General features: G+C 37.8%; 1 protein-coding gene across 1 annotated transcript in view; it reads left to right on the top strand.

Moving 5' to 3' along the window:
• Window positions 1-16,578, top strand: part of LOC148757269 (uncharacterized) — a 496,442-nt gene that overhangs the window by 260,222 nt on the left and 219,642 nt on the right. The window contains exon 5 of the mRNA XM_088800795.1: window positions 2,469-2,555. Within this exon, the coding sequence (XP_088656921.1) occupies window positions 2,469-2,555 (87 nt within the window). The remainder of the gene's footprint in view (window positions 1-2,468; window positions 2,556-16,578) is intronic.

The raw sequence follows: 16,578 nt of genomic DNA, 5'->3' as shown, positions 1-16,578 counted from the left end.
AAGGAAATGGATATACAAGGCCAGGAAGCACAAGATGAACCCAAAGAAAACCACGCCAAGATACATCATAATTAAAATGACAAAAGTTAAAGACAAAGAGAGAATCTTAAAAGCAACAAGAGAAAAGCAGTTAGTTACCTACAAGGGAGCTCTCATAAGACTGTCAGCTGATTTCTCAACAGAACTTTGAAGCTGGAATGGATTAGCATGAAATATTCAAAGTGATACAAAGCAAGGACCTACAATCAAAATTATTCTACCTAGCAAAGCTATCATTTAGATTTGAAGGACGGATAAAGAGCTTCCCAGACTAGAAAAGGCTAAAGGAGTTAATTACCACCAAACTAGAAATACAAGAAAGACTAGAAGTACTTTCTTAAGACAAAAAAAAAAAAAAAAAGGTAAGAAATATGAACAATAAAATGACAATAACCTTATGTCTATCAATAATTACTTTAAATGTAAAGGGATTAAATGCTCCAATCAAAAGACATTTTGATGACATTCAGGACATTAAGGGTAATACGAAGACAGATCTGATGACCATTCCAGAAAGAGTTCCAAAATTGCTTTGAAGGGTGGACTGGGTGCTGGCATTGGTGCATAGCTTCCCAAGGGGAGTACTTCGAAGGTGACTGTAGTGATAGTCAGCAATGAGGTATGTAGCGCTTTTTCTAGGATGAGTTCACAAACTTAATTGTCAGACATGTAGTTCCTTTTGCCTAGGATGTTTGTTTGTTTTTCTTTATTCTAGTAGTGTCTATGAAGTTTATGTAGAAAGAGCCCATGAAAAAGCTGTGGTTTTTAATAAATGGAGTTGTATGTCTTTATCTAAGCTCAGTCTTCCCATATCATTCAGCACAGAGCTGCCACCAACTTCAGGGAGGTAGTGGAATACAATAAGATCGGTAAGAATTGGCCTGAGAGGTGGTCTGCTAAAATTAACATGAGGTGTTTTATGTTGACGCCCTAGCCAGAGTTCCCTTGGCAGAATGGCTAAAATTATCACTGAGGCAATGTGATGTAGTGAAGAGCCCTAGGATAAATAGATTTAGGTTGGGTTCCTATTGCTGCCACTTATTTCATGATCACCACCTGGGCCTCAGTTTCTTCATCTATAAAATTGGAGTTAATCTAACTTAACAACCAAGGTCTCAGAACTGGTATGATGGTGAAATGAGATAATGTGTTACAACACATGTGGTGAATTCTGGCCAGAGCACTGTTGTCATTCTGCAGATTTCCTTATTCTGGCCTCACTACTGGTTCTGGTAAATAAAGAACATTCCAATAGAATACTTGGTTGTTTCCGTGACATTTGACATAATAACAAATTCTCTCCTGTAGGCTCAGTCTGGGCCTCTCTATCTGTGTCATACCCAGCATGCTGTCCTCATGGCTGGGGAGTCAGTTAGTACTCCTTAATGGTGCAGCTCATTGCCCTGAACTGAGGAAGGTCAGCGAGCATCATTCCCCCTTTTCTCCAGAGACAGCATAGTCTAGACACACGGGGCAGGAGGAAGTCAGTAAACCTGAGTCCTTAGTGCCACAGGTTTATTTTTTGTTTGTTTGTTTTTTTGCATTGGACATCTAAGTTTGTTGCATGAGCCTCTGATTTTGTTTGTAGAAAGAGTAATATATTTTGTTTCCTACCTGCCTGTCAGGGTAGGTGAGAATGAATGAGATTGTATCTCTCTGGAGAAAGATACTAATTGGACATACAGTCTGTTTCCATCAAGGTGGGGAGCATTAAGTTGGCAGGGCTCTAAAAGGCATTGTGCTCACTGCAGTGAGAGTCCAGGAGACTGGACCATCATCCTTTACTCAGACGGCGGAGACCACGCCTGTCTCCCCAGCACAGCCCTGAGTGAATGTCTGACTTTATGATACATTTGTGCGGGTGAGGGAACTGGACACGAAGCAGAGGCAAATGGTTGCCAGTCACCACTTCCCATACAGAGCATGAGCTGTGCAAACTCATGACTCATGCTATACTCACCTGGACTCAGAGACCTCCAGGCACTGAGAACTCTGTCTCCCCAGAGTATTACCCTGATTAATTATGAAGGACCTCAACACTGCAGTTCACACAGAGACTGTTATTCTTGTCTGGAGTCGGACTCCTCTGGGTCACACCCCTGGATTTCTCTCTCACCATGCTCCCAAGGAGGCACTGGCCCAGCTGGTTACTGCCTTGCCATGCCCCACATCTTCCACAAGGGGGAGGCCCCGGAAGGCAGAGGAATTTCCTACGCGCTGAAGTTTCCTGCTTGTCCTCTGACTGATTTTTGTGCAATGCACCCAACTGTGAGATTTCTTTGTTACAATGTTGGGGTCTGAGATAACACTTCTGGAGGCTGCGGGCGAGAACCACAGCTGATACCATCTTTTACTGTTTGTTATTATTAACTAGTGTTATAAACTAAGGAGGCAAAGTAACAAAGCTTGAGGTCTTTCATGGCTCACAGGCCCTGGAGGGAGGCCGGCGGCATCAAACAGACAGAATCAAGAAATCTGAGGGGCAGCCAGGAGGTGCCTGTGGTTGTGCAGCTCAGGTAGGTGTCCGGGAGGGGCAACTGAGGGGCTCAGGGGCTAGAGAGGCACAGAGCCTCCGATGGTGGGAGGAGTGGATTGAGCAGACACAGGGTAGTCAGGAGACATTGTGGGGGATGGCAGTGCAGAGAGGAGTTGGGAGCTTGGGCTAGAGTGGAGGGAAGAGCCCCAAAGGAGTGCAAAGGAAAAAAAAAATGCTTGTGGATTGTGATGCAAAAGACAGACCCAAGAGCTGGAGAGGGAGGGTTTGTAAACTGAATCAGAGACTTAAACTAGTTTGAAGTTGATTCCAACTTGGCCACCCCAGAAACTTAACAGAATGTCAGAGGCCAGAGTTTGAGAGTGAATGCTCAGTTGCACAAGAAAATGCAAAATGAGTAGGTGTGCCTGAAAGTCTATCTAATAGTTCTAGTGGTGTGTCATGTAGCCACACCTATTCTGGACTTTTGACCTAAACTAAAAGGAATTCTGGTCTGATGAAGTTTCAGGTTTTCTCCACTCTGAACTAATGTTTCAGACTTTCCCCTTCTTTCTTCCAATATCCCACAGTTGCATTTAGAAATGGATAAGGAGTCAGAAATTCTCATCCTGCCACTTTGTGAGATTAGTTTAAGTAAGGAAACAGTGGAGTCTCCCTTTTCTTTGTCTATAAAAGAGAGATAATAATATATTACTGATAAGCCTCATAGGATTTTTCTGAGGGTTGAATAAGTATGATAATGAGAATAATAAATGCTCTTAATAGATTAGAATTGCTAGATAAATAAAATATGGTGTTAATAATAATTAATCAGTTAATATACTCTTACTCCTCTCAGCAGGGTATTTTCCTACTGAGCTTTGCAAGGACCTGTGTGTGGGGTAGGTGGGTGGGTGGGTGGATTTAAATACATGACCACCAATTTCCACAGCACTTTCTATTAGAAACTCTATGGCAGATAAGTGGGAAACTTGGTGTTCTTTCCCTTTTAGCCACTTTCAAATGTTCATTTGCCTTGGTTACATTTTTCTATTTCTCATGCATGCAGATAGTGGTTGATGGCATCTGCTTGGCTACATGGGAGACTGATCTGTCTGTGTCCTGAGCAGTGCACTGCCTGAGTAAAGGTCACACTGTCTCAGGCATATGATCAGACTGAATATGCTTGCAAGAAGCAAATAAGACGTTGTGTTTATAATCTCATCACCATATTCCTTGCCTGGGATATTCCTGCTAGGCCACCCACTTGTTACTTAGTCATCAGAATGTCTCAGATGGGAAATTGGATTCTGCTTTCTCTGGCTCAGGCTGGTTCAGTCCACCTATGAAGGCAGAAGTTGCTTTGATACCTGTGGATACATTCACCCTTTCCTTGGGTTCCAGAAGCAGTGTTTTGTATGAGGAAGGCAGTGCAGACATGGGCAAATCCTTCAACTTCACTGAGCCTTCTCTTCCCCGTCTGCCAAATGAAGTTATTACTACCCTTCCATCCTGCATCCGTATGTAGATGTAAGGTGCATGTGAGCTTATCCCTGAACACACCAAAAGTTTGCAGCTCTACAGTGTTATATAACTACAAGTATAAGGCATCATCATGGCTGTTCTTACTAGTGCTTTACCTGTATTTCAGAATCTTAATAATTTTCAAAACTGTCTTTCCCAGATGTTAATGTATCCATCTACTTTTCTTCTTTACCAGTCAACTGATAAGTTGAATATTTAGAGATGCTAAGTTTAAGACCTACACCTACTTATCTTCAAAGGGTTGGCATCTTACCAAAATCACGTTAGACGCACAATATGTATACAGACTGTATTTTTCTAAAACCACTAAACACACACACACACACACACACACACACACACACACACACCTTCTCCTTTCAAGCATGTACTTACTCCCCTTTTAATACAAAATTTATACAAATATATACTTGAGCAAAAAACATACATTAACATCCACATAGTGTACTCACTTAGAGAACAGATTCAATGGGGAAGAGGAAGGAACAAATCACTCTAACAGCATCTCAGCTATTTTAGAGCCCAGAATTGACCATAATACACAATTCATGTGGTTAAAACAAAATCATGAATCAATTTTTCCCTGTTCCTCGCAATGAATATCAATATCTTGCCTCTTCCAGACAGACTCTCAGCAGCTTCAGGTATTATTAAATGAGTTTTTAAAAATACATTTGCAAAGTCAATTATTTTGAATCTCATCTGAAGCAATTAAAAAACATCCTGACGTTTAAGGTGATATTTTTTCCCAAGTAAAATAATTATAAATAATACTAATTATGAACAAATCATTCAGTTACTCTCAGTCTGGCTCAACTTTAGGTTAATAAACCAATCCATTAAAATTCATCCTGCTCTAAGGACCAATTTGTGAAAAAATGTAGTGACATTTCACCACAAGTATGACTGATATTTTCTTTAAGAATAATCAAAGCTGTCTTTCCCAGAAGAGAGTGTGGTCAAGTGGTAGGTATAAAAAACTAGGGTTAGGCCTCTCTTGTTAACACTTCTCATTTTGGTACAAAACGACAATGATGAAGAAACAGTGATGATGATAAAGCAAACGAAAACTGATTTTGAAAAGTACCTTAAAGAGATGTCTGCACGTCTCAGGACAATTGCTCACAAAAACTGACGATATCATTTTTCACACTGGGAAACATCGATATGTCCCTCTATCTGCCTCTGGTGTTTCATTCTCTCCAAAAGTTTAGGGCTAGGATTTGCAAATATGGCTCATGGACCAAATCCAGTCTGCCACTGTTTCTGTAAATAAAGTTTTATCAGAACAAAGCACATCTCTTCATTTACAAGTTGTCAATGGCAGTTTTCCTACTACAGAGGCAGAACTGAGTAATTACAACAGAGACCATATGACTTCCAAAGCTTAAAATATTTATTATTTGACTCTTTACAGAAAAAGTTTTGCAACACCAGGTGTAGAGTAATGAAAAACAAAAACAAAAAAACACTTATCTTTGAATTTATAACACCAACTAATATTTGAACAGAACTTTTACAGTTTATAAAATCTGGCCACATATTTTGTAACAGGTATTATTATTCTCACTTAACTGATGAAGAAATTGCAAACTTTTCCAGGGTCATTCTGCCATTAAGTGGCATAGGTAGGACTTGGCCTCTGAAGAGAGAACAGTGCTGTCCTGATGGCAGCCTTCTCTAAAGAGAAGCAGTAAAGGCAATGGCTCTCATGCAGCAATAATTGTTGCCTATCTCGTTTCTCCACCCAGCTGTGGTCATTGCTGAGTACAGTCAAGGAAGCAACTTTTGACATCCCATTCCCTTTTTGTCTGGCATTTGCCTGAGTGATTTTAACCTAGTTCTGCTTCTGCATCCCTATTCTTATAACCAGAGTAATACTAATAAACAGAAAGGATAGCAACGTGCTTTGCAGTCAAACAAAGCTAAGCTTTATTGCTACCCATATGGAAGGAATGTATCTGCCCTGAAAATGGTGCTGTGGTGTGGCTATTCCGAAATGACCAGGAACCGAAAAGTCTTTGATTTTGGAATATGCGTCTTTTTAAAAGTTTGCCTCTTGAAACGGCAAGTCCCCTATTATGTTGTGTTTTTTTTTTTTTACCACTGTATTATTAAAATTATATGTTTCTCCCAAGCTTGTTTGATCTACTAGCAAGGTGAGCCACAAGGTGCTGGTCAGGAGGAAGGAAGCCTGGAATGAAAAAGACCTTGCCTTTGAAATTCATAGATATAAAACAAGTTGTTTGCATAGACAAAATATTTTCTTTCATTCTTTTTTTTTCAAATTTATTTTTCAATTACACATAGTTGACATATGGTATTATATTAGTTTCAGGTGTACAAAATAGTGATTAGATATTTATATACCATACAAAATGATCTCCTTCATAAGCCCAGTACCCATCTGATATCACACATAGTTATTAAAATATTGTTGACTATAATCCCTATGCTGTACTTTATATCTCTGTAGCTATTATTATAACTGTCAATTGTATTTAATCCCTTCACCTTTCTCACCCATCCCCGTAGCCCCTTCTCATCTGGCAACCATCAATTTGTTCTCTGTATTTATGAGTTTGTTTCTGTTTTGTTTGTTTGTTTTATATTTAAGATTCCACATATAAATGAAATCATATGGTGTTTGTCTTTCTCTGTATTACTTATTTCACTTGGCATAATACCTTCTACGTCCACTTGTGTTGTCTCAAAAAATAAGATTTCGTTATTTTTTAAGACTGAGTAATATTCTATTGTATATATGTACCACATCTTCTTTATCCAGTTGTCTATCAATAGACAATTAGGTTGCTTGCATATCTGGACTATTGTCAGTAGTGCAGCGGTGAGCACAGGGGTGCACATATCATGTCCCTTTGGAGAAATGTCTACTCAGGTATTCTGCCCATTCATTTTTCTCCCCCCCTTTTAAAATTTTTCAGTTATAGTTGACATTCAATGTTATTTTATATTAATTTCAGGGACACCGCATAGTGGTTAGACATTTATATAATTTAACAAGCGATCCCCCTGACTATTCTAGTACCTACCTAGCCCTATACATAATTATTACCATATTATTCCCTGTGCTTTACTTTACATCTCCATGACTATTTTGTAATTACCAATTTGTACTTCTTAATCCCTTCACCTTTTTCACTCTGTCCCCAACCCTCTCCCACCTGTCACCCAGATAAATCTAGTACCTACCTGAGACCACACATAATTATTACAATATCATTACCCATATTCTTTATGGTATACCCTACATCCCCATGACTACTTCGTAACAATCAATTTGTACTCCTTAATCCCCTTTTTCACCTAGTGCTCCAACACCCTCCCATCTGGCAACCATCAAAATATTCTATGTATCTATGAGTTTGTTTCTGTTTTGTTTATTTGATTAGTTTATTCTTTAGATTCCACTTATAAGTGAAATCATATGACATTTGTCTTTCTCTGTATGACTTACTACATTCAGCAAAATACACTCTAGGTCCATCCATGTTGTTGCAGATGGCACAATTTCATGCTTTTTTAATGGCCGAGTAGTATTCCATTATATACAAGGTTGGACAATTAAGTTCGCGAACTCATCCTGGAAAAGTGCTACATGCTTCATTGCTGAATATCACTATGTCACCTTCAAAGTACTCCCCTTGGGAAGCTATGTACTGATGTCAGTGCCTAGTCCACCCTTCAAAGCAGTTTTGGCACTCTTTCTGGAATGGCCATCAGACTTGTCATCGTATTACCCTTAATGTCCTGACTGTCATCAAAATATCTTCCTTTCAATATTTCCTTTATCTTCGGGTAAAGAAAGAAGTCATTGGGGGCCAGATCAGGTGACTAGTTAGGGTGTTCCAATACAGTTATTTGTTTACTGGCTAAAAACTTCCTCACAGAGAGTGCTGTGTGAGCTGGTGCATTGTCGTGATGCAAGAGCCAGGAATTGTTGGTGAAAAGTTCAGGTCGTCTAATTTTTTCACGCAGCCTTTTCAGCACTTCCAAAGAGTAAACTGGGTAAACTGTTTGTCCAGTTGGTACAAATTCAATTCATAATGAATAATCCCTCTGATATCAAAAAAGTTTAGCAACATCATTACAATAAATTCTCAAACTTAATTGTCCCACCTCTTCCTTATCTGTTCATCCATGCAGGGACAGTCAGGTTGCCTTCATATCTTTGGTATTGTAAATAATGCTGCAATGAACATGTAGCTGAGCATGTCCCCATGAAGTAGTGTTTTGGGTTTCTTTGGATAAACAACCAGAGTGGGATTACTGGGTTTTGGTTATAGCCTTTGTTTTTAAGTATATTTTGTTTAGTATAAGTACTGTTACACCAGTGCTTGTTCTCTCTGTCTTTCTATTTTCATAAAATATCTTTATCCCTTTCTTCACTTTCAGTCTATGTGTGTCTTTTGATCTGAAGTGAGTCTCTTACAGGCAGCACAGGTATGGGTGTTATTTTGTTTTCCATTCAGTCACCCTGTCTTTTGACTGAAGTATTCAATCCATTTACATTTAAAGTAATTGCTGATACATATGTAGTTATTATCATTTTACTAGTCACATTTTTTCCCCTTAAAGCAGTTCCTCTAATATTCCTTGTAATACTGGTTTGGTAGTGGTGAATTTCCTTAGCTTTTTCTTGTTTGGGAAGCTTTTTATCTGCCGTGTGATACAAAAAATTTTAATTTGATGTAGTCTCATTTGTTTATTTTTTTTTCTTTTCTTTCCCTTGCCCAGGGAGACATATCCAAAAAAGTATTGCTAAGAGCAATACCAAAGAGTTTACTGCATGTATTTTCTTCTAGGAGTTTTATGGTTTCAGGATTTATATTTAAGTCTTTAATCCATTTTGAGTTTATTTTTGTATATGGTATAAGAAAGTGGTCTGGTTTCATATTTTTTGCATGTGTCTGTCCGTTTTCCCCAGTAGGATTTATTGAAGGGACTGTCATTGCCCCATTGTATATTCTTGCTTCCTGTGCATAGATTAGCATGTAGGCATGAGCATATTTGTGGGCTCTTTATTCTGTTCTATTCATCTATGTGTCTGTTTTTATGCCAGTGCCATGCCATTTTGATTACTATAGCCCTAGTAGTATAGTTTGATATCAGGGAGTGTGATACCTCCAATTTTGTTCTTCTTTCTTAATATTTCTTGGGCTACTCAGGGTATTTTGTGGTTCCATATAAATTTTAGGATTATTTGTTCTAGTTCTGAAAAATGTCATAGGTATTTTAATAGAGAGTGCATTAAACCTATAGATAGCTTTGGGAAGTATGGACATTTTAACGATGTTAATTTTTCCTATCCATGAACACGTTATACCCTTCTGCTTATTTGTATCTTCTTTAATTGCTTTCTTTAGTGTCTTATAATTTTTTAAGTTCAGGTCTTTTATCTCCTGGTTAAATTTATTCCTAATTTTTTTTAAATGTAATTGTAAATGAAATTGTTTTCTTAAATTTTTTCTGGTAGTTTGTTATTATGTAAAAATGCAACCAATTTCTGAATATTAAATTTGTATCCTGCTACTTCACTGAATCCATTTATCTGTTCTAATAGTATTATTGTGGATTATTTAGGGTTCTGCTTCCATAGTATCATATCATCTACAAAAAACTGACAGTTTTACTTCTATCTTTCCACATTGGTGCTTTCTATTTCTTTTTCTTATCTGATTGCTGTGGCTAGGACTTCCCATACTATGTTGAATAAAAGTGGTGAAAGTGGATGTCCATGTCTTGTTCCAGATCTTGAAGAAAAAGCTTTCAGCTTTTCACCGTTGAGTATAATGTTAGCTGTGAATTTGTCAAATATTACCCCTTTTATAATGAGGTATGTCCCCTCTATCTCCACTTTGCTGAGAGTTTTGATCATAAATGGGTGTTGGATTTTGTCAAGTGCTTTTCCTGCATTTATTGATATGATCATATGATTTTTATCCTCCATTATATTTATGTGGGATATGGCATTAGTTGATTTGTGGATATTGAACCCACCTTTTATCCCAGGAATAAATTCCACTTGACCATGATGTGTGATCTTTTTAATATAGTGCTGAATTTGGTTTGCTAATATTTTGTTGAGAATATTTTCAGACACGTTCAACAAGAATATTAGCCTATAAGTTTCCTTTTTTGTAGTGTCCTTGTCTGGTTTTTTGTATCAGAGTAATGTTGGCCTCATAAAGGAGTTTGGGAGCCATCCCTCCTCTTCAATTTTTTTGAATAGTTGAAGGACAGGTGTTAATTTTTTTTTTAATGTATGATAATATTCACCTGTGAAGACATCTGGTCTAGGACTTTTGTTTGTTGGGTTTTTGTTTTTTTTTACTGATTTGATTTAGTTAGTAGTTATTGGTCTGTTCAGATTTTCTGTTTCTCCTGATTCAGTCTAGAAGTTTGTATATTTCTAGGAATTTATCCATTTCTTCTAGGTTGTCCAATTTGGCATATGATTTTTTGGTAGTATCTTCTTATAATCCTTTGTATTCCTGTGGTGTCAGTTGTCACCTCTCCTCTTCCATTTCTGATTTTGTTTATTTGAGCCTTCTCTCTACTTTTCTTGATAAGTCTTGCTGAACGTTTATTGATTTTGTTTATCTTTTCAAGGAACCAGATCTTGGTTTCATTGACCTTTTTTTTTTTTTTTTTTTTTTTAGACTATTTTGTTTATTTCCTTTCTTCTACTCACTTTGGGCTTCGTTTGTTCTTCTTTTCTTAATTCTTTAGGTATAAGTTTAGATTGCTTATTTGAGATTTTTCTTGTTTTTTTGAGGTAGGCCTATATTGCTAATTTTTCCTCTTAGAACTGCTTTGGCTTTTTCCCCTTAGATTTGGGGTTTGTATGTTTCATTTTAATTTTTCTCAAGGATATTTTGATTTCTTCCTTGATCTTGTTAACCCATTTATTGTTTAATAGCATGTCATTTAGCTTCTACATATTTGTGTGTTTTTCAGTTTTCTTCTAATTGATTTCTAATTCTAAACTATTTTGATTGGAGAAGATGCTTGATATTATTTCATTCTTCTTAAATCTATTAGGACGTTTTTTGTGGCCGAACATGTGGTCTACCCTGGAAAATGTTTCATGTGCATTTGGAAAGAATGTATGTTGTGCTGGTTTGGGTGAAATGCTCTAAAAATATCAATTAAGTTTATGTGGTCTAATGTCATTTAAGGCTCCTGTTTCCTTATTGATATTCTGCCTCTGATTTATCCATTGATGTCAATGGGGTGTTAAAGTCCTTTTTTATTATTGTCTTACTGTCAGTCTCTCCTTATATGTCCTTCAATATTTGCATTATATATTTAGGTGCTCCTACATTGGGTATTTAAATATTTACAAGGTTATATATACTTCTGTTGGATTGACCCATTTATCATTATGAAATGCCTTTCTTTGTTTCTTGTTAGATTCTTTGTTTTGAAGTCTAGTTTCCCTAATATAAGTATTGCTACTGCAGCTTTTATTTTTCATTTCCATTTGCATAAGATCTTTTTCTATCCCTTTACTTCCAGTCTATGTGTGTCTTTCCATCTGGAGTGGGTTTCTTGTAGGCAGCATATGTATGGGTGGGTATTTTTTGTTGTTTGTTTCATTAAAGTTTATTGGGGTGACAATTGTTAGTAAAGTTACATAGATTTCAGGTGTATAATTCTGTATTACATCATCTATAAATCACATTGTGTGTTCACCACCCAGAGTCAGTTCTCCTTCCATCACCATATATTTGATCCTCTTTACCCTTGTCTCCCACCCCTCTCCCCCCTTACCCTCTGGTAACCACTGAACTTTGTCTGTGTCTATGAGTTTTTGTTTCCTTATTTGTTTGTCTTGTTCCCTTTGTTGTTTTCAGTTTTATATTCCACATATCAGTGAAATCATATGGTTCTCTGCTTTTCCTGTCTGACTTATTTTGCTTAGCATAATAATCTCAAGATCCATCCATGTTGTCGCAAATGGCACTATTTCATCTTTTCTTATGGTAGGTAGCATAGTATTCCATCGTGTATATATACCATATCTTCTCCATCCAGTCATCTATTGAAGGACACTTTGGTTGTTTCCATGTCTTGGCCACCATAAATAAAGTTGCAATGAACATTGGAGAACACTTGTCTTTATGGATAAATGTTTTCAGATATTTTGGTTAGATACCCAGAAGAGGGATTGCTGGGTCATGTGGTAATTCAATTCTTAATTTTTGAGGAACCTCCACACTGCCTTTTAAGGTGGCTGCACCAATCTGCATTCCCACCAACAGTGTATGAGGGTTCCATTTTCTCCACAGCCTCTCCAACACTTGTTACTATTTGTCTTGTTGATGATAGCCATTCTAACTGGTGTGAGGTGATATCTAATGTAGATGGCCAATAGACATGAAAAGATGTTCAACATCACTAATCATCACAGAAATGCAAATAAAAACCACAATGAGATATCACCTCACGCCTGTTTGTTTGTTTGTTTGTTTGTTTTATCCATTCAGCCAATCTATGTCTTTGGAGCATTTAGTCCATTTACATTTAAAGATATTATTGATAGGTATGTAATCATTACCATTTTCTTAATTGTTTTATGATTGTTTTTGTAGTTCTCTGTTCCTTTCTTATTCTCTTATTCCCTTCTTTAGTATGTTGATGACTTTCTATAGAGTTATGTTTGGATTGTTTTCTCTTTATTTCTTGCATATCTTTTATAGATTTTTGATTTGTGGCTACTATGTGTCTCATATATATCAACTTATGTTCACAGTCTATTTTAAGTTTATAGTAGCTTAAATTTAAACACATTTTAAAATCACTATAATTTCTTCCCCAATATTTATGTTTTTGTCATTATTTTTACCTCTTTTGTGTGTTTATATTTATCCCTTAAGTTTTTGTTGTAATTACCCATGACCTTTATAATTTGTCTCTTAATCTTTGTACTAGCTTTATAGTTGGTTGATCAACTGCTTGTACTGTTTGCCTTTGTCATTGATAGCTTTTTCTTTTGTTTATTTTGTTATTCCTATTTTTGATCTTTTATTTTCTTCTTAAGGAAGTGCCTTTAACATTTCTTGTAATACTTGTTTAGTGGTGATATACTCTTTTAGGTTTTTCTTCTCTGGGAAACTCTTTAACTCTTATTTGAGTATAAATGATAGCCTTACTAAGTAGAGTAGTCTTGGTTGTAGGTCTTTGCTTTTCATCACTTTGACCATTTTGTGCTAATGCCTTCTGGCCTGCAAAGTTTCTGTTGAAAAATCAGCTCATAGTTTTGTGGGAGCTCTCTTGTGTGTAACTAACTGTTTTTCTACTTTTAAGATTCTTTGTCTTTAACTTTTGGCATTCTAATTATGATGTGTCTTTGTGTGGACCTCTTTGGGTTCATGTTGTTTGAGACACTCTCCACTCTCTACACAATAGACTCGTATGTCTATTTCTTTTGCCATGTTAGGGAAGTTTTCAGCCATTTGTTCAAATATATTTTCAATCCTATTCTCTCTCTCTTCTCTTCCTCTACCCCTATGATGTGAATGTTGGTATGCTTGATGTTGTCCCAGACATTCCTTAAACTATCCACATTTTTTAAATTCTTTTTTCTCTCTGCTTTTCAAAGTTAATGTTTTCTGCTACCTCGTCTTCCAAATCGCTGACTCAGTCCTCTGCTTCATCTAATCTGCTGTTGATTCCCTATAATGTATTCTTTATTTCAGTTACTGTAGTCTTCATTTCTGACCAGTCTGCCTTCTTTTTATTGTTTTCTAGGTCTGTGTTGAAGGTTTTGCTGAGTTAATCAGTTTCCCCCCTAAATTTATTGAGCATCCTTATAACCAATGTTTTGAACTTTGTATCTGGTAGATTACTTGCCTGTATTTCATTTAGTTCTTTTTCTGGAGTTTTTCCCTGTTCTTTGTTTTCATTTGTGACATGTTTCTTTGTTTCCTCATTTTGGCTGCCTCCCTGTGTTTGTGTCTAGGTAGATCTGTATTAAGTAGATATGCTATGTCTTTCAGTCTTGACAGAGTGAGCTTATGAAGAAGATGTCCTGTGGGGCCCAGAGGCACAGTGTTCCTGGTCATCTGATCTGGGTGTTCCAGTCATGTCCCTTCTGTAGATTTGTGTGCCCTCCTATTTTAGTTGAGCCTAAATTACTGTTGCCTCATCAGTGGGTAGGGTTGACCCAGTGGTAGGCTGACTTGCTGTAAACTCTGTCCATGACTTCAGCAGACAAGCTGTTGCACAGTGATTGATCCCACAGTACAGGAATCACTTTAGTGGGGCTCTGGTGCCAGCTAAGTTCACCCTTCATGAATGTCATTAGTGAAGCTGGTTGGGTGGTGCTCTGGTGTTTTCTGAAGCTGACCACTCAATGTGTTGTTTCTGGAGGCTCTTGGGAGGGGCTCCAGTGCAGGCCAAAGTCAGCTATCACTTGTGACTTGGCTGGGGCCTCTCAGAAGGGGCTAAAAAGTGGTTGACTGATGTTTTCAGTTGGCTTGAGGCACTTAGGAGATGCTATACTGGGAATTGAGGCTATCTGCCACTTGTTCTGGGCTTGGGACTGTTTGGTGGGCACCACAATAGAACTGAGGCCCGTTGCTACATGTGCCAGGCTTGTGGTCACTGAATTGAAGCTATGTGGATGAAGCTATGAAGCTTTCCAGATGTGTGAATTCCAGGTCAAGACTGGCCACCTCTTATTGCCTGGCTTGGGACCACCTGATGGGAGTTGCAATATAAGTTAAGACCAGTTGCTGCTTCTGCTGAGCTTAGGGCCACTTAGCAAGAAACTTGAAGGCATGAAAAGGCTGGCTGTTGCTTATTTGGGGTTTGCAGAACTTTTAGATATTTTGAGAAAGTCCACAGTGTGAGCCAAGGAAGGCTGCTTGTGTAGAGGAGATACTGAAAGAGGCTTGGGTCAAACAAGTGAGTTGGGTTTCAGGAATTCACCAGGGCAGGGTGAATGGTGTTAGCCAGGTTAATGGAGGGCTCAGATTTGGTGCCCACCTATTTTGGACTGGCTGAATTGGAGGAGTTCAACAATGGAACAATGGAGCCTGCCAGTATATCTGTCCCTGGAGAGAGTTCCCCCAACTCCTGCCTCTCCAGTCCTCACCCTGAAATTAATTGATTTATTTTCTCCCCATATGTGCCTGGTACTTTGTGAGCTGCTGCCTTTGTGCTGGAGCTTAGAGCAAGGGAGTTTGTGAGCAAGTGAGTTGTGTGCTGGTCATTTGAGAGAAGCACCTTGGTTTCTAGCAGTCTTTCTCAGATGCAATCCATGTTGGTTTTCATAGCCAGATGTTATGTGGATTCATCTTCCAGGCACTGATGGCCTAAGTTTGGCAGCACAGTGTGGGGCTGGACACCCTGCTCCTTAAGGGGTCCCCCACAGCCGAGATATCCTTACCATTTCTTAACTGCTATACCCTGGGTGTGGGACCTGCCCATTCTGTATCTCCACCCCTCCTACCAGTCTCAATGTAACTTATTTTTTAAATCTTTAGTTATAGGAATTTTGTTTAGCTAGTCTTCATGTGGTTCTCAATGATGTTTTTCTATAATTTAGTTGTAATTTTGATATGGGTGGGGGTGGAGGCAAGCACAGAGTTTACCTACTCAACCATCTTGACATATGGATATCTCAGATTTTCTTGACATTATGTTTTCTTCAAAATGAGATAGGGATAAAACATAGGAGACGAGAATAAGAAACTCTTATGGCAAACCTTTTCTGAAGATTCCAAGTCAAAGATTAGGATTTAAATTTAAATATTTCAATTTTTCCACTCAATCAACTTTATTTTGGGTGTTTTTTATGGGTAGCATTGCCAGGAGTTAAAGGGCTGCTGTCACATTGACTAAGATTCAGATATAGTCCAGAAAGTGATTCATGAGATATGAACATGTTCATGTGTATTTATAATACACATTAGAAATAAGCAATAGAATGGGAGTGCAGATAAAATCTGAGCATGCTCAAAGGAGAAGTATTCTTCCTTATTGGACAATCACTGAAGATATTGTGGAGGAAGTGGCATTTTGTGAAACTCGAAGAGGATATAAAGTCATAGAGCAAAGTATAGGGATTATATGTGATCAGAAAGTCGCTCATTCTATTATATTTGGAACATATATTTATATGAGAGTGGAAGAAGATAAGGTTGGTGAAGTAGGTCAGAACCAGATTCTAGAGGGTCTAGAATTGTAGGTTAAGAAGTTTGGCCTTTATTCTGTAGATGATGAGAACCCTTGCATACTTTTTTTCTGCAGGAGAATTACATGACCATACTGTGATTTGGAAAAGAGTGAAACAGATGTTTGAAAAGAATTTGGAGGCAAAGTCACCAGTTAGTAGCTAAAGCAATGGTCCAGGCAAGGTGAATAAGGTGACACCTTTGTCCTGTGCTCTAATTACAAGAATACTCCTGTGTAACCTATCAGATGTTATAGCACTGGCTGAGTGCTTTCTGAGGGCATGTATTTAATGGCATGCCAGTGGCATTTACTCA

The sequence above is a fragment of the Rhinolophus sinicus genome, chromosome 9 (assembly GCF_057876585.1).
Source record: "Rhinolophus sinicus isolate RSI-liver-muscle chromosome 9, RSI-T2T, whole genome shotgun sequence".
NCBI lineage: Eukaryota > Metazoa > Chordata > Mammalia > Chiroptera > Rhinolophidae > Rhinolophus > Rhinolophus sinicus.
Note: the sequence above shows the minus strand (reverse complement) of the source record. Positions and strands in the feature narration are given on the sequence as shown.